Raw genomic sequence first — 19630 nt, forward strand, 5'->3', positions numbered from 1 at the left:
AACATTAAAAACAAACTTACCCGAACAAGTGCATCATCTATAATGTAGTCACGTCGGACTTTAAGTCGAAGGTAAGGGTTCAGTTGTTGCCCCTGGACAAGGCTGTAAAGAACAGTGATTCGCCGCTCACTATACATGCGTATCCTATTGTCATAGTAAAGTCCCAAATTCTTGGTTACAGCATTTAGAATGAAGGGACAGGTCATAAATGAGAATTTATTCTCCGTTTCTACTTTGAAGAAAGTATAGTCTTTATCCATCTCTAGTACGTCGTTTAGTGGTTCATTAATAAAGTCTTCAAAAGAAACAAGGGGCTTTCGGCAATCGATTGTTTTCACACCCAACTCGGTTTCGAGGGGATCCACTCGGGGTCCTTTTTTATTTCTCCGCTCTTCACCCAGTAGCTCTTGCAAAGTAATTTCACTGGATTCAGCAACTGCCTCATCATCCTCTTCCTCATTGTGCCCTGTATCCACATCTCCTGCAATAATGTTTGCATAGTGCATTATTTTTAAACATTTTGTAGCAGCAACGACAGCGTCGTCATCATTCACCAGGTTTCGACTACTGAATTCATTACTTATGACCCGATACGTAATGAGCTGCTGAAATGTTTCCACCATCCGACGGATTTGGGCTGCAGTGTATTTTGACCATAAGCGAATTAATTTGGCTTGAGCTGGGAGGGGGAGCTTGCTCATGGCTTTGCAAAAAAGTGGAAGGGCCATTTCCAGATATTCAGGGCTATGAAGGTTGCTGTTCTCCATGACTATGACAAACAAGTTCAGATAATTGGGATCTCTTGAATACACATTATGGTAAGTCAAATCACATTCCACATTTGGCGACAAGTACACCAATGCATTCAGAAATGCTGTTTCTATCTTTTCATTGGAAAGCAATTTATTATAGACCCGTCTGACTGCATCAATATCAATAGATATTTCATCAGGTCCTAATCTATGAACATTGTTTTCTCTTGACTGTGTGCCTCCAATGAAGCTTCTTGATGAAGAGGCCTCGGCATCATCCATGGACCTTGCAGAAGCAGCTTTTTCTTCCTCATCCTCATCTTTATCCTCATCCTTTCCTTGTAATGATTTTAGCTCTTCCTTTGTATGTTGTTTAGCCTTTCGGAAACTCTGCACCAAGGCATCTGCACTTGAGAAAACTCGACCGATAACACGTATCAACGGTGAATAATCTTCGCGTTCCCCACATAATTCCAAGATTTCATACACTTTTTCCTCTGACAGGTAATTCACATCTACATTGGAAACATAATGGGAAGATCTTTATTAAAAAATACATCACAGGATTTAGTACGATAAAGTGGTAAAGAATAAAATGGTATCCAAAAGGCAATATGGAAGTCTTTATTGATTATTTATTGATTTTGATTATTTTTGCAAATTAAATTGCTGTATTAGATGACAAGATTCAGAAAATAGTATATTTCTGGAAATACACACATCTGAGGACATCTAAAATTTACAACAACTGCTCCTTCAGGCAATCGTGAAATTTTAAAGGACAGAGACTGGGTTGGGGTAAACTGTCAATAATGCAAGATTAGTTTATCTACACACTGATCTGCAAATACATGCTCTTTATTAATACAGCGAGCGGCTACATATTTCTTCAGGGCATCAGAAAATCTTTACAGCCAACAAAATACTTCAAAGAATGTTCCTAATGGCTGTTGGATGTCTGAGACATCCAAGTTGCCAAATTTATATTTATCATGTTACTGTTTGCACAGGAATGAGCAACTGAGTCTAACTGGGTTTTCAGTTTTTACATCTGGGGACTATCGCCAGAAATGAGTTCTTATTCTACCCTCTGAAATAATGAAGAAATCCAGCAAGTTGTCAAATGCCTACAAGGCAAGTATCAAGCTGCAATGTTATGGGAACCCAAGTACTCAAAGCCGAAATCAGACTAATATTTCAATATCCTGTATTTGAGAAATATTAAAACCTCATGCCCTCTGTGAAAGTTTTATTCAAGCAAAAATGCATTTAAATAAAACTGCAATCAAAAGTTGAAGCACCCCTTGAAAATTTTGACTTGCTCATCGACACATGACATCCATGCTCATATCATTGCTTCAGTTCAAAACCATTGCTTGCATTGTAGGTTGAGTATCTAAAGCAAATTTAGTGTAATTTAGGGCAGGATTAATCAGCCAAAGTTGGATTTTCTTTTTAAGAATTGGTTATCCATGATCTACTGAGGCGAAGAGCCAATGTCTAAAATAACATTAACATTAGCCAATTTTGGAACGCTTGATAATATCTAACCGAATGATAAAACCTTTGATGATAAAGTCCATTCATTCATTTACAAATACTAAGTTCACCATCCTTGTGAAAAGTTTATCTAAATTCACGCAGTACTTGTCATAAGACAGGCAAATTAAGCCTCAGCACATACGCAGCAGGATTTGTGGAGGCACTTTAATGCCAGTAAGACTTTGAAAACAGACCAACATGTGGTAGCAGTGGTTAATGAACTAGCAGTCGTAGTTCTAGATTATTGATCCCGAGACAGAAGTTCAAATCTCCTTATGGCAGCTGGGGAATTTAAATGTCAGCACTTAGATCTGCAATTATGAAAACTAGTTTCAGTAATTTAACCACAAATTAAATTGTCACTAAAGCCCGTAGAGTTCAGTACTGTCCTTAAAGGAGGCAAATCCGCAACGTACTAGATTCTGGCCTACATGCAACACAAGAACCACCAAGGTAGTTGACTCTTGAACAATAAGTTGCAAGATTGCCAGGGATATCCTTACTCCATGAGCAAATATATAATGTGCTTCACACTATTAACAAAACTTTAGAAGCAGAAGTAGGTTTTAAAGAGCAATTTAAAAGATAGTGTTGGAGATGGAAATCCAGAACTCAACCAGTTTGATAACTGGGGGAGCAAATGAAAACTCACTTTTGTACATACCAAGTTCATCTGACCCTGGCAATAGGAGCATAATATTTAGTCTAGTTATGGTCTAGCTTGTTCGAGTTGGATCAATGTCTCAGAGGTTATGTAGGCAAGCTGGCAAATGGTGATAAAATGCACCACCTCCTTCCAACCAAACAAGGGTTTATCCCCAAAATTGACAAAATATAGCAAGTTTCAACTTCAACTGGATTTCTCTTGCTTAAAATGTAACTCAAATTCATTTCCAGTCAGTTCATTAAGTCAGTTTTCAGAATTCTACCAGATGAATAGTGCACAAATTACACTATGCACATCTACTTACAACAGTATTACCATCTGTCATAGCAACTGTTGTCTTGTTTCTCTCCTTGCTTCATTTGCCATTAAAGTTCCAACCTGAACTACTCAATATCAGAAATCAATAAGAATGTAAGAAATAGGGCACATGGCCCAACTGGCCAGGCTAACTCGAGTCGACTTCCACCTTTACCCAGCAACATATCCCTCTCATCTCATCTTCACTTAAATGATCGCATACCCCCCCCCCCCCCCCCCCCCCCCCAACACTCCCCCCCCCCCCCCCCCCCCCCATATGCCATTCCCAGTGTTTTTCTCCACAAGTAGAAACATTTAATTTATATTATGGGCATTTTTCAGAATTTTAAATATATCTAGATCACGTACATCACATCTTTAACTATATTGCAACTCACCTTTAAAATCTTCCCTACGAGTCTGCATGTCTTGCTTATTCACTTTTGTTTCTGAGCAACAGATGATGTTATGAGAGCTCTTTGTGCTGTTTTCCATGTAGGCAGTGCTTGTTCCTTTCTTCGAAGGATGAGGATCACATAGTTTTGCATTAATTTTAAAAAGCTCAAGGGCCTTTATGGCCGCAGCATTGTTATCCATACGATGGAAACTTGGACAGGAAGCACAAAACTCATTCGTGCAGGCCTCATTTCCACAGCCCTCAGTTAACTGGTGGTAGTAGCGTTCTATTAGATGCTTTGCAGCTGCTCGCTTCCTGTGGCAAACATTCAAAACGGTATGCAGAGGGATTAGTTCAGCCTCCAAAAAAAACACGAAGCACAGTTGCATTAGCACAGCAGTGTTTAATTTAAACAAATGCACAATTAAAAAAACTTGTTAATTGATATTTAACGTCATTATTTCCATCAGCACATGCAACTTGCAGCAGTTTTCCAATTGGTAAAGAGGGCTTGACTAGAATAACTGCAGGGAACAAACAATGTGGATGTCATTCTGTCCAAGAATTGGCATAAAACGTGTTACCATCCTTTTGAAGTATAATTGCAATTATTTACTGCAGCATGTCGCAGTATCCAATTCACGTTTACAATCACAGGACCTACTCACAGAAACTGGCTGCCCAGTTTTTACGGCAGAAGTGAAATGATTAATTTGGACTTATTCTGGATCATAATTCCTTCATGAGTTAAATTACACAAGTTAAAAAAATATAAAATAAAATACTGCACAGGGTTTCTGCCAGGTACTGCCCTTGGGGATTATGAACAAAATTACATATGATTTATAAAGCATGCAGTGCTTCCAAACATATGCAGTCAATTCTCGTTAATCTGACAATCCCTTACATCCTGTAAATATCGAATTATCGACCATGTCGGATTATTGTATTTTACGATTTTGGAGATGACCGACTTAATGATGACTGTCTGAACGATGTGTATCTGATATTGAATGCACAGGATAAATTGAGGCAGAGGTTCACTTGCAGCTCCGCCAACCTCAACTACTTTTCGTTGTCTCTGTACTGTACACTGACAATGACAATTAAAGTTGAATCTGAATCTGTATCCACTGTTCCAGGTGTGGATTCCTGTATATCGGCGAGACCAAGCGCAGGCTCGGCGATCGTTTTGCTGAACACCTCCGCTCAGTCCACCTAAACTTACTTGATCTCCCGGTTGCTCACCAATTTAACTCCCCCTCCCATTCCCACTCTGACCTTTCAGCTCTTGGCCTCCATTGTCAGCGCAAATTGGAGGAACAGCACCTCATATTTTGCTTGGGTAGCTTACACCCCATCGGTATGAACATTGACTTCTCTAACTTCAAGTAGCCCTTTCTTTCCCTCCATCCCCTCCCTCTTCCCATTTCTCCGACCAGTCTTACTGTCTCCGACAACATTTTATCTCTGTACTGCTCACTCCCGACATCAGTCTGAATAAGGGCCCTGACCCGAAACATCACCCATTCGTTCTCTCCAGAGATGCTGCCTGTCCCACTTAGTTACTCCAGCATTTTGTGTCTATCTTCGATTTAAACCAGCATCTGCAGTTCTTTCCTATGCATAACTTATTTGCTTTTTGTAAAAATACGAACATCTTCTTGCACACCAGAGACTTCTGTCTACTTGCATTTACATTAGATAAACAATTCAGATACTGCATTCGGACAGGAGTTGGTCAAACGTGGAGGATGTGCTCTCAGCGGATATGGAGCTTGTCGCGGGTTAACTGAGTGTGGCAAAAAACACAACAGCCTTTCATCTGAACAACAAGGAATCTCAACGCCAGCTAACCGTCACCCTCAATGGGTCACTTCTACCCTATAATCCATTTACTACATACCTCGGAGTGAAACTAGATTGGCAGCTGACCTACAAGCAACACCTTGAAGCTCTCCATGCTAAAGTCTTGGCGCGGAACAATCTCCTGCGTTGTTTGGTTGGATCGTCATGGGGCGCCAGAACATCTACTCGCCGAACCAGTGCTCTTGCACTCAAGTACAGCGCCGCCGAGTACACCGCCTCAGTATGGTGCCGCAGCGCTCATACTAGCAAGCTAGACGCCATCCACAACGACACCATGCAATCATCACCGACTGCCTACGCCTTACTCCGACGGATCTTCTGCCAGTACTCGTAGGTACCCTAAAAGGGTTGACGGTGGATATGCAATGGAAGACATTTAAAGACTGCATGGATGAACTACAAAAATTGTTCATCCCAGTTTGGCAAAAGAATAAATCAGGGAAGGTAGTGCATCCGTGGATAACAAGGGAAATCAGGGATGGTATCAAAGCGAAGGATGATGCGTACAAATTAGCCAGAAAAAGCAGCATACTGGGAGAAATTCAGAGACCAGCAGAGGAGGACAAAGGGCTTAATTAGGAAAGGAAAAATAGATTATGAAAGAAAACTGGCAGGGAACATAAAACTGACTGCAAAAGTTTTTATAGATATGTGAAAAGAAAGAGATTAGTTAAAACAAATGTAGGTCCCTTGCAGTCAGAAACGGGTGAGTTGATCATGGGGAACAAGGATATGGCGGACCAATTGAATAACTACTTTGGTTCCGTCTTCACTAAGGAAGACATAAATAATCTGCCGGAAATAGCAGGGGACCGCGGGTCAAAGGAGTTGGAGGAATTGAGTGAAATCCAGGTTAGCCGGGAAGTGGTGTTGGGTAAATTGAATGGATTAAAGGCCGATAAATCCCCAGGGCCAGATAGGCTGCATCCCAGAGTACTTAAGGAAGTAGCTCCAGAAATAGTGGATGCATTAGTAATAATCTTTCAAAACTCTTTAGATTCTGGAGTAGTTCCTGAGGATTGGCGGGTAGCAAACGTAACCCCACTTTTTAAGAAGGGAGGGAGAGAGAAAACGGGGAATTACAGACCAGTTAGTCTAACATCGGTAGTGGGGAAACTGCTAGAGTCAGTTATTAAAGATGGGATAGCAGCACATTTGGAAAGTGGTGAAATCATTGGACAAAGTCAGCATGGATTTACAAAAGGTAAATCATGTCTGACGAATCTTATAGAATTTTTCGAGGATGTAACTAGTAGCGTGGATAGGGGAGAACCAGTGGATGTGGTGTATCTGGACTTCCAGAAGGCTTTCGACAAGGTCCCACATAAGAGATTAGTTTACAAACTTAAAGCACACGGCATTGGGGGTTCAGTATTGATGTGGATAGAGAACTGGCTGGCAAACAGGAAGCAAAGAGTAGGAGTAAACGGGTCCTTTTCACAATGGCAGGCAGTGACTAGTGGGGTACCGCAAGGCTCAGTGCTGGGACCCCAGCTATTTACAATATATATTAATGATCTGGATGAGGGAATTGAAGGCAATATCTCCAAGTTTGCGGATGACACTAAGCTGGGGGGCAGTGTTAGCTGTGAGGAGGATGCTAGGAGACTGCAAGGTGACTTGGATAGGCTGGGTGAGTGGGCAAATGTTTGGCAGATGCAGTATAATGTGGATAAATGTGAGGTTATCCATTTTGGTGGCAAAAACAGGAAAGCAGACTATTATCTAAATGGTGGCCGACTAGGAAAAGGGGAGATGCAGCGAGACCTGGGTGTCATGGTACACCAGTCATTGAAAGTGGGCATGCAGGTGCAGCAGGCAGTGAAGAAAGCGAATGGTATGTTAGCTTTCATAGCAAAAGGATTTGAGTATAGGAGCAGGGAGGTTCTACTGCAGTTGTACAGGGTCTTGGTGAGACCACACCTCGAGTATTGCGTACAGTTTTGGTCTCCAAATCTGAGGAAGGACATTATTGCCATAGAGGGAGTGCAGAGGAGGTTCACCAGACTGATTCCTGGGATGTCAGGACTGTCTTATGAAGAAAGACTGGATAGACTTGGTTTATACTCTCTAGAATTTAGGAGATTGAGAGGGGATCTTATAGAAACTTACAAAATTCTTAAGGGGTTGGACAGGCTAGATGCAGGAAGATTGCTCCCGATGTTGGGGAAGTCCAGGACAAGGGGTCACAGCTTAAGGATAAGGGGAAAATCCTTTAAAACCGAGATGAGAAGAACTTTTTTCACACAGAGAGTGGTGAATCTCTGGAACTCCCTGCCACAGAGGGTAGTCGAGGCCAGTTCATTGGCTATATTTAAGAGGGAGTTAGATGTGGCCCTTGTGGCTAAGGGGATCAGAGGGTATGGAGAGAAGGCAGGTACGGGATACTGAGTTGGATGATCAGCCATGATCATATTGAATGGCGGTGCAGGCTCGAAGGGCCGAATGGCCTACTCCTGCACCTAATTTCTATGTTTCTATGTTTCTATGTATCTCACCCAAGCTTTGCAGAGTACTTCACCCACAGGCTGATGTGCAAGGCCCCATCGGAAGCCAAACATTCTCTGCACCACCTCGCCCAGGACTCACAGCAACTGGGACCTCAACACCTGTCATCACGTTGCCCCTTCTCCCGTCACGCAGCGACCCTCTGTGGCTCCGGTTTCAACACACTATTAGCAGGGGGAACCAGCTGGGAACAGACTTCACGACCTCCGCGATTCACTGTTGCACCGAACACAACAGCCCCACCCGGCACAGACCTGGCCCGCAAACAGAGGGTCGCCCTGAACCGGCTCCGTACAGGGGTCTGCCGGTTCAACGCCAACATGCATCGCTGGGGGCTGCGTTCATCAGCAGCCTGTGTGGGTGGAGCAGACCAGCAAACAGGGCAGCATGTCATTTTCGACTGTGTTGTCCTCCGTCCCCCTGGTGGAGAGGTAGACCTCACGGCCCCCGACAACAGGACATTGAACGGGCTACAGCGCCTGGAGGTAGTTACATAACCTCTGCTGCCTCAAACGCAGGAAGAACAAATCAGATTAGTTTAGTTTAGAGATAGAGGCCGAAAACAGGCCCTACGGCCCACTGTCAGCATCGACCACAGATCCCCGCACACTAACACTATCCCACACACACACACTAGGGATAATTTAACCAAGCCAATTAACCTACACATCTGCATGACTGGAATGCGAGAGGAAACCAGAGCTCTCGGGGAAAGCCCACGCAGGTCGCAGGGAGAATGTACAAACTCCATTCAGGCAGCACCCTTAGTTAGGATCAAACCCGGATCTCTGGAACTGTAAGGCAACAACTCTACAGATGTGCAATTATTGTAAATTGTTCCTTTATTCTGTCCAAAAATATGCATGAATGAGAACTTTCACGAATGGATGAGAGCTTGATTTTTTTTTGTGTATGAAAACTGCTGGTAGAGAGAATGCAACTTTTACAGTTGTGATTCCAAGTTTCTGAATTAAAGTTACTGTTTCACACTTTCTGACTGGCTGAAGGTTAGCAAACTGATCTTATAACTGAGAACGTGTGGGCCAATCATAGATGTTATATGATTGTCTATGAGTTGAATGAAGAGTTGGACACACAAGGCTGGCAATGTTTGTTTTCCTCATTGCTGGTTTGTTACATGATTGAAATATTACTAAATTAATGATCGGTTTTAGAAAAACCTCGAGCCGGAATATGGATTGTCAGATTGTGAATATTCTAGAAAAATTAGGGTCAGATTAACAGGAATTGACCATATTGGGAAATATCCCTATAGACACGAAGGTTAGATCAGTAACAACATTATTTCCCAAATATAAAACATGGCATCATTTTTTCTTGGATCAAAATTTCTCAGGTAAATTCTATAGGCTACAACTGACACATGCTAGAGACATACATCTTTTAAACCTGCATACATTTTTCAGAAACCAAACAAAATAGCAATTCTTATACTGATACTTGAGTGGGACAAGGCACAGACTTTTGAAGAGCTAATTCTGGAAAGAAACAATAAGCCAGTTCGGTATTCCCACTGCGCATGTACAGGTCATAAGTCGCTCGGGCTAAACACTCGCGGCGGCCGTGCTGCTGCATGGGTGCAGACCTGCGTCTCATCCCGATCCAGCCGCCACTGGGCCGTCCCAGTCCCCTCCAAGTGTCCCGTCCGGACGGGAGCGGCGGCACCAGCTCCTGCTCGGCTCTGCCTGTCCCAACGGAGCGCTGGCCCGTCGCAGCGGCAGCCCAGACCCGCAGGCGGCTTGGAAAAGAAGCACCAACTCCAGCTCAACCTTGCCCATCCCGTCGTTGGGACAGGCAGAGTGGAGCTGGGACCGGTGCCTCCCCTCCTGGCTGGCTGCAAGCCTGGGCCGACACACCTGTCCGCGGACCTCTGGATAGAAGACCCTCCTTCAGACTTCCTACACATTAGACTTTTGCACCGGGGTTGGGATGAATGGGAGCGGAGATTTCCACAGGTGCAAGGAACAAATGACCTAAAGTTTGCATTGAGTGAACTGAGTGTTCTTAACATCCTCGTTGTACACCAGCGTTTTGAGAGACTGGTTGGATCCCAGCTTCAGCTCAACCAACGTCGGTCACATTATCCAGACAGGCGGCGGGGGATCAGGAGCTGATGTGAGGCATCGACAATGCGCTGGAATCTTAGTTGGCCGCCGCCGAGCAGCGGGATTGAGGCAGCGCCCGACCCGGGGAGTAAAGGTGTCAGTACTTCCAGCGGCGAGCGGAGATGCACCAGCTACCGCGGTCCGCTCACCTGTCGGGCGCTGACTCCTCGATCCCGGGATCCAACACTCTCACAAAACGCCGGTGTATGGCGAGGACGGTAAGAACACTCAGTCCATTCAATGCAAACTTTAGGTAATCTGTTCCTTGTGCCCGCGGAAAACTCCAGCACGGTTGAGACGAGGGGGATTCTGAAGTTGCATTCTCTCGATTGAGGACATTATCTCGACTCTCCTAGAAGCAACGAGCCATGGCTTTACCAGTGGTTGTCTGTCTAACTGAAACCTCTCTTCTCCCACCTCTCACCGTCTCTCCGTCTCCCACTCACATCTACCCCCTCTCTCTCTCGCTGTTACACCCCGCTCTCTCCCACTACCAGGCACCCCGTTCGCTTTTTTTAATTCTCAAATGACCTTTGCCAAATCCTTGCGTTTTTCAGAATACTGAACTGGCTTATTAAAATTATGTTCTCATTTATAGCAGATCTACTCTCCAAATATACAGAGAGTGCCTGGATTGCCTTCTTCATTGTTCACAAAGAATTAGTACATGAAGAAAATTAAGGGCCTGGTTAATGTGCCTCTGCTATACTGCCCCATTGGACTGATGAAAGCTACTGAACGTTTCAAAAGTGATTAAGCTACCTTTCCCTTAATAAGAGTGATTCCTTTGAAAATTGCTATTTGTCCAGTGGTGTTTAGCAAGTCTGTAATAATCCTTACAAACATGCTTTCTTCAAAACAATTCAAACTGATGTCACCACACGAGACGATATTAATAATTTTGAAATTTTACATGTTCTTCACTGAAGCTTGGTCTTCATATTTCCAGCAACATATTCCAATAATAATTCGCAAGCTATTTGTATACATTTTGTGCTATGGTCTATATTCATACATTTATTTTTTTAAATTAACCTGTTTTTTAGTAAAAGGTTTGCCAATATTCACCGTGACTGTAGATCATAAAATTTATTTTACTGCGAAAAATACCGAAGGATAGGGATTTATTTTTGCTACTTATGTAAAACACATGAATGGGGGTGGGGATAGCAAGAGGTGATAACTGTTACAGAATATGAACATTTTATTAAGCATTGCACATGTAAATATAAAGATCAGTTTGTGTGACTACACTGAAGTTCCCAATACCCTGAGCAATTATGTGTAGGTAACACAGCTCACATAAGATGATGGTATTGAGGGTTGGGATAGACTAGACCCATCAAATTCAATGGCAGCACTGGCTTGAAGACCTGGTAGTCTTCACCTATTGTCCTGTACTATTATGCCCTCATTCTTCTTGTGTATACCTATGTCTTTCAATATCTCGTTCCCCATTCACTCCCTTCCGTCTTTTCTCAAGCATCAACTCTTTTGAGGTTTCACTGACCTCATCTGCATTGGATGACAAACTTCTTCATTCCTGTGTCACTCCTTTACCCAAAATCATTCTTACCTTCCTCCAAGCTCTAACCGTAACTCCATCTGCCAGAGGACATTCCAGCCCATCAACTCCATACCAGCTCACAATCTTATTCTCCTACTAATCTTTCTTGTAACCTATTCTCTTCACATTCCCATCAACGGCTCCCAGCTTCCACTTGGAACAATTTATACAGGCCAACTAATCAACCAACCCACTCAGATTTGAGATATGGGAGGAAGCTGGAGCAGTCACATGGAGAATGTGCAAACTCCACAAACACAGCAGAGATTGGGACAGATCCTGGGTCACTGGAGATGTGAAACACAGCTCAAGTAGCACTGCCACTTTATGACTAACATGTTTATGTTCCTTTCTTCCCCACTTAACCCCTTTAAATTCACTAGCAGTTATTTAGATATTTTCCTTTTAAAACACCCAACAGTACAGCCGTGATGTCTGTGCTGAACACAATGTCAAATTAATTACCTTTGCCTATTTGTGATCCATATTCCACCATACCTGCATATCTCTGTGTTTTTTTTAGGTCCCAAACACCAGCATCATATTTGCTTCTGCCACCATCCTTTACAGTACATTCCAGACATCTGCCTCTGTACATCAATGCTGTTATGCAATTTGACATTTACTGTATAGTTTACCTTTACATTTGATCTCCCAAAGTGCAACACCTCATGCACACTCAGATTAAACCTTTTTGTCATTTTCTCCTTTGTCTTCTTGGTTAAAGAAGGGAAGTATTTATTCTCAATATGTCATCATAACCATACAAGTGACACAGGTCCCTGTTTCAACTCAGCCCTTTATAGCTGGAAGACTAATAGGGGTATAACAGCACTGCCAAATACAAACATTCTGGTTATTTGGAGAAACATTATTAAAATAGAATTTTTTGCCAGGCAGAATTTATATCAACAAGTAATTTCACTTGAGCTTAAGTAGTCATTTCACTTAAATGGTTTTAATTATCAGAGGTTTATCAATTTCAATATACAACCCAACTACTAGGGGACTGGTGAGCTATTGTAGTGAAGTCCAAGTGGTCTATGAATCATGAAGAAAACTGCAATGAAATATACTGATCCAGTCCGAAAATAGTTTGCTATTTTATGTTCCATAGATAAGTACTCATGGGAGTAATGAAAAGAAAACGAGTGATATTAACTTTTATCATAATTTGTGTTCTTAAGTCTTGCTGTACTACTATTTATAAAGTTCTTTGAAAATGTGTGTGGCACGTTAAAAAACTCAACTTTGCCATGCGTCCACCAAAAATGTTTCCGATTAAATGCAACAGCTGCACTGGAAACCCCTATGGTAATGAATTTCGGCCATCCCAGTACGAAGCAAAAACACTAAAAGTGACAGATCACATCTGGTTTAAGATGTTATCAACAGGCTGGTCCTATAGGACAGAAACTTGAAAGTGAAGAGGGGGCAGCAAGTGAAGGCTTTCATGGGCTATTTTTGCAACTATGTATCCTGCTTGGCAGACTTGGTTACATTGCGTCAGGTTGTGGGTTTGAGGATATCAACTTAATTTAAGCACGTTCACAATATTACTTTAGACTTCAGTGGGGCAAGGCAGTTTCTATGTAATGAATCTATTTTGTCTGTCATTGGACTTCAAAATAAGGAGCATAACAGTGAAAGGCTCGGATAGAGTGGATGTGGAGAGGATGTTTCCACTAGTGGGAGTCTAGGACTAGAGGTCATAGCATCAGAATTAAAAGACGTTCCTTTAGGAAGGAGATGAGGAGAAATCTCTTTAGTTACAAGATGGTGAATCTGTGAAATTCTTTGCCACAGAAGGTTGTGGAGGCCAGGTCAATAGATATCTTGAAAGCAGAAATAGATTCTTGATTAATACGGGGAGAAGGCAGGAGAATGGGGTTGAGAGAGAGACATAAATCAGCCATGATTGAATGGCGGAGTAGACATGATGGGCCGAATGGCCTAAATCTGTTCCTATCACTTATGACATGACCTTCAACTTTGAGCTAGGCCACCCAGAAGCGATATCATGAACTAATCCATACAAAGGCTTGGTACAAAGTTCTCCGAAAATGTACTTAAGCTTGGAAAAAGAAAAATTGACTATCAAAATTGTGTGAATTTTAAAGAAAATATCAAAGGAAATATGATCTATTTGAATGACGTGGCAGGATGTGCAAAATATTTTATCCCCGTTTCAAACCTTTTTAAAACGCTTCACACAACACAGAACCACGATGAAATAGCTAAATGTGGTTTTGACATTTATTATTGTACTATGATTCCTGTTAAATATATAATCAAACAAATTCCTGACTCAGTGAGGTCATGTGCCTTTATCACATTATTTACTTGCTTAAGTTGGCTATTTTGGCACATTTATAACTATTAAGATATTCTATCTCTCATACAATAATTGTTAAAAAAAAAACTTCTTAATCATTTTCTGCAAAAACAAAAGGATGTAATCCTCCCCTGATGATGGTGAACAGTAGGATTTTTGCATGCAAAATCAATATTAAAATTAACCTCATCATATTGTTGTTGTGAGCTATGTTCCTTAATCAAGGGTAATGACTTCAGCATAATCGTACGACAAACAAGAAACAGGGAATATAGAAATGTGATCAGTATTCTATAAAACGAACATCATGTCTGATAAATTAAGTTTTTTTTTTTGCAGATACAACTAGCAGGAAAGATGTATTTTGGAAAATTGGTTTAGGTATTCAATTGATACCAGGTTAGCACACATAATAATGAATTCTAAAAATGGCTAGAGCATATACAAGCTTCCTCTCAATACAAAGCCAAATGAAAAATAGCTGTGATGGTATTGTAAAACGCTTACAAAACAACATGGAGATCCTGAGTGGGTGGACAAGATAGCGGAAGCATAATAGGGTGGGATAAACTGCAATTATATATGGTTTAATTAAGTGATGTCTGTTTAACACATGACTAAAAATAGATAAAATAAAGTGCAATCATGGTTCACTATATTGGTTTTTGGTTGAAGGCAATTGTCTTACAATGTGATTACGTAATCAGAGGGCATGCTTGGTAGAAAAGGATTGTTCCCTTGGCCATAGAATCTTAAACCAGAGGATTTTGACTCAGAATAATGAGCCCACTAGATGAGAAGATGTTACACAAGGGGGTTGTGAATTTTTGCAGCTCTCTACCTGAACAGACCTTTGTGACTGTTGAACATACGTTAGAAATATTTTTGGACTTGGAATTGTAAGCGGACCGGCTGCGGAAGTCAGCGGCACTCTCAGAGGTGGAGCGCGGACTAGACATGACCAGCAGTAGCACGGAGCAGCAATGGAGGACGATTGGCCAGGCCAACCCTGCAACATCGCCAGGACAATGGGCTTTTATGGCCAGGTTAGGAATTCTGCACTTATCACAACTTGGACTTGAAAATGGCACCGAACCTGGCGACTCTGTCTGTGTACTATTCCGATACACCTGCAAGGAATCTAAAATGTGCTTATGTATAGTATAAAATTACTGAACTGTACGCAAAAAATGATTTTCACTGTACCTCGGCACGTGACAATAATAGTGCTGTACCATTGTACCAGTTATAACATTGAATAGCAGAGCAAACCTAAGGGGCATTAAAGGTCTCAATTAGCTCATTATATTCTTTTAAACATCTATAATTTATTTTTAAATGTGCAAAAGGTGATTAAATAAGTTCCTGATTTCAGGCCTGGATTGAAACAATGACAGGTGCCTCTGACGACATGAAAATATCCTGAAGCAGCAGCTTAGAAACAGTATGTTAATATGCAACGATACTCACATTCGGCTCGCTGTGCGGTTTTCAGCCAAAGGTTCTCCCTGTTTACTGTAATTAAAAGAAATAGTGTTACCACAGAGCACACTGCATTTCCAACATGCAACTTGTTACAGAAAAGATCAACAATTTAGTTTAAAATGTATAAGAGATGAGAAAGGAGAAAACAAGAGTAGACCAGCAAGAAATGTAAACCGATTGCAAGCAAGTAATAAGTAAGGGATTTACACAAGTTAACGTGGGACCTTAACAGACAGCAGAATTGATACTTTGAAATAATGAAATGTTAATGAAATTAAATATCTTGTAAGTCTTCAGGGTTTGGTGGAAGAGGCCAAGAATAATGTAATCAATGTTTGCTGATAATGCAGAAGCAAACGACTAAACGCAAGAAGGATGCACAGAAGCTTTAGCCAATTGGGATACGCAGCAAATGTGCAAAATGTTCATAGAATACAATGTAGACAAATAAGAGCTCATCCACTTCAATAAAAAGCTAGTATTTTTTCCCAGTGATGATAGAAAACAATGTGGACAAATAAGAGCTCACCCACCTCAATGGAAAAAATAGAAAGCTAGTATTTTTTGAGTGATGAATGAAGACACCTTTTAGAGAAAATAAATTCATGTATAATGTTCGAATATATTTTATGATCTGCACTTTTGTTTAATCCATTTCAACTATGCCTCCGATATAAATTTGAGAATATGCCACTGATGCATTAAAGGGAGTAACAGAATCAATGCAGAAAAGCAGTATAACAATTCCAGATCTTTTCATCATTTTCATTTACATAAATTCAGATTATACAGTTTTGAAAGATTTTAATCCTCAACTAGGAATTTATTGGCTACCTTTGATTGAACTTCTCTACACTTTATTAAACTTCTGTTATCCTCATAGAACAGGAGTTTAAAAATCAAACAGTTGTGCGATTTATCCATCCCAATTTCCACTCAAGTCTTCTGAATCTGACCCAGGAATTAGTCCTCTAAAATAAAGTTTCCTTTGATTCTAACTAACAACCAGATACCCATGAAATTTGAATCTCGCTACCTAGATTTCTAATTCTTGTTTAGAATGGGTGTCAGGGGTTATGGGGAGAAGGCAGGAGAATGGGGTTAGGAGGGAGAGATAGAACAGCCATTATTTAATGGTGGAGTAGACTTGATAGGCCGAATGGCCTAATTCTGCTCCTTTCACTTACGACGTATGGTACCAGTCGTACAAAACTTAATCAAAACTATTTACTTATTTTATCTTCCTAATGAAAGGATAAACTTGGATGCATTATATTTGTAATTGTAGTAAATTGTGTTAAGGATGCAAATTCTGAACATACTCTAAGGAAGTATTTAAAATGACAAAGTGCTTCAATAACTGAGGTAACAGTGCATTACAACACATTAACAAAATAGATTTGAAGTGCTATTTGTGGAACAAATCCAAATAATGGAGTAGACACGTGTCTCCTCTACAGAGTCTGACCTTGCATTTTATTTTACAATCACAACTCTGATTTGTCCCAGAGCCAGCTGTCTTTTTCAGTCTTCGTTTTCTAGTCTATTTTGAGTTATATCACTTGCCCAAGAGTTACCTTAGCCTCTGATCTCTCTGCCTACAAATCAGTGCCACAAAGGAAAAACTACTACCAAATGATTTCATGCCCTCTGGTACAACAAATTTGTTCAGAAAACTATGACAGAACCAAAAGTTGTAATGCAAAATGAAAACATTGTGAAAAGTGAAGGACATTTCCAAGCTTGTTAAGAGAATTGGGAAAGAAACAGGGCTTAGTGGCACTGCTGGCAATTCTATTACCTCACAACTCCAATGAATAGGGTTCAATCCTGGCATTGTCTGGGTGGGGTTTCACATTCTTGCTGTGACCACTTGGACTTTCATCAGATACCCATATCCCAAAGGTGTGCAGGTTGGCAAGTTAAATGGCCACTAAAAATTAAACTGAATAGTAGAATGTAGTTAACATGTGGGCAAGTTGAAATGTGGGGGGAACTAAAAAAATTGAATCAGAGTAGGATTAATGAAAATTGATGCTTGATAGTTTTTTTATGGACTTGGTGGGCCAAGGGCCTGTTTCAACTATGTAAAGCTCGATGACAAAGTTCAAATGGAATGATTTTGTACTGAATCTAATAAAGCAAAGTCGTCATTTATACAAGTCTGAAGAAGGGTCCCGTCCCGAAACGTCCCCCATTTCTTCTCTCCAGAGATGCTGCCCACCCCGCTGAGTTACTCCAGCATTTTGTGTCTATAGTCATTTATACATCTTTAACAGACCCCTAAATTGATTTAAAGATTGGTCCGCCATGGGATTAGAGGGATAAAAGGAGGGTATTTACAGAAAGATGTGAAGAATTTCTGAGGCGGCGTTCTGGCGGCGGCGACCTGGATCCGGGGCTCGGCCGCGGGCCAATGGAGGACAATGTCGGGAGATCGCAGGTCACAGGCTGGTGCCTGTTTTCCGGAGCACCCGTTGCAACAGCTGCGGGCAGTTTCGACCACCCCCCGGGCCGCGGAGCTTGAACCGCGGGACTGACTTACCATCGCCCGGTGGGGTATCGCCTCGGCGCAGAGGGAGAAGAGGAGGGAAGAGACAGTAACTCTAAGACTTTTGCCTCCATCACAGTGAGGAGGTGTTTGGTGAACTCACTGTGGTGGATGTTAATTTGTGTTTATTGTGTTTTGTTATTATTACATGTATGGCTGCAGGCAACAGCATTTCGTTCAGACCGAAAGGTCTGAATGACAAATAAAGGATTCAATTCAATTCAAGAAAAATAGTTCAAAGACTGAATTCTGAGTTACAGGCAAAGCGAATGAAGTTTCAAGCATTAATAGTAGCGTAAAGGAAGCAGTGAGCACAAGCGGTTTGTACGAATCACAAGATTCAAGCAGGCTATTGAAGGAGAGGCCATGGTGTGCAAGATCAGAGAACCATTTACAGCTCCTGATAAAATGGATGTTTCAGTTATGTGCATGTTTAAAGTATTTTTACCAATTTCACACAAACATGAACCTTTTCAAATTAAAAAGGTTTATAACAAAATAGAAGCTCCCAGCTTTGCACACGTTTTAACCTGCTAATACTAAAAAAATCCTAACAAGCTTTAAAATATTTTTCTTCCCATTTACAATACGTAATATTTCTTTGGACCAGAACTAATGCAACTTGATCAGTTTAGTCGTTAATAATATTTCACTATAGTTTATCTGTGTACAATCTCAATAGAAATTAAGAAAACAAATATTCAGAATGATTAGGGATTCCAAAATAATAAAAAGCGTATTACATTTCATGGCTAAAATGTTCACAGAATGGTGGGCTGATTTACCACTGTAAAATCTTCATAGTGGGTAGATGAGTCGTAGAATTTGACAGAAAACATTTGGAGTATGGAGAGAATAAAATGGGTTAGGGTAGGATTAGGATAAAAATAGAATGGGTGCTTAATGCTTGGGGTGGACTCAGTGGGCCAAGGGGCCCAATTCCATGCTGTGGCTATTTTCTGAATTCAGCCACAGGTACAAAATGTAAAAAAATCAACACCCAAAGTGAACAGCACAATTCCCACAAACACGTGGTATTAATACTTTTCTTTAAAATGGTATTGGTTGAGGAAGCATTCCATTCTATGTTTTTTCCAAGTGCCCGAGTGTTTCACATCTACCTTTTGTGTTACTGTTTCATATGAATGGCCACCATCCTCAAATATGAAATTCCAGATTAAATTATATGCTCAGATTTATGGAGTGGACAGGATTACCTGAGAGAAATCTAAACCAGTTCAAATTAGTTACGGCAAATCAAATGTATTCAATTTACCGTCATGGAGTTGTATAGAATACAACAGGCCTCCTGGTGCACCAAGTCTATGCTGACCATCATGCCTATTTTACTAACCTCACTTGCCTTCCTGAACTCCATAACCTTGCTCATTCAATTACTGCCTAGATGCCTCTTAAATGTTGTTACCATTCTCATGATAAGGCTGAATTATGTTAAAAATATAAGAAAATATTAAATGGATTCCTGGGCCAGCCCTCTATCGTTTTCATTCCAGATACCAAATAATGCAAATAA

At 41.1% G+C, this 19630-nt stretch overlaps 1 protein-coding gene across 3 annotated transcripts in view; it reads right to left on the reverse strand.

Moving 5' to 3' along the window:
• Positions 1–19630, reverse strand: part of ube3a (ubiquitin protein ligase E3A) — a 54485-nt gene that overhangs the window by 16134 nt on the left and 18721 nt on the right. For all 3 annotated transcript variants that reach the window (XM_033023249.1, XM_033023250.1, XM_033023251.1), the window contains 3 exons: positions 15531–15575; positions 3657–3970; positions 21–1267 (listed from right to left, as the gene is read on the reverse strand). In XM_033023249.1, coding sequence (XP_032879140.1) covers positions 21–1267; positions 3657–3970; positions 15531–15575 — 1606 coding nt within the window. The remainder of the gene's footprint in view (positions 1–20; positions 1268–3656; positions 3971–15530; positions 15576–19630) is intronic.

The sequence above is a fragment of the Amblyraja radiata genome, chromosome 6, assembly GCF_010909765.2.
Source record: "Amblyraja radiata isolate CabotCenter1 chromosome 6, sAmbRad1.1.pri, whole genome shotgun sequence".
In the NCBI taxonomy this organism is placed as follows: domain Eukaryota; kingdom Metazoa; phylum Chordata; class Chondrichthyes; order Rajiformes; family Rajidae; genus Amblyraja; species Amblyraja radiata.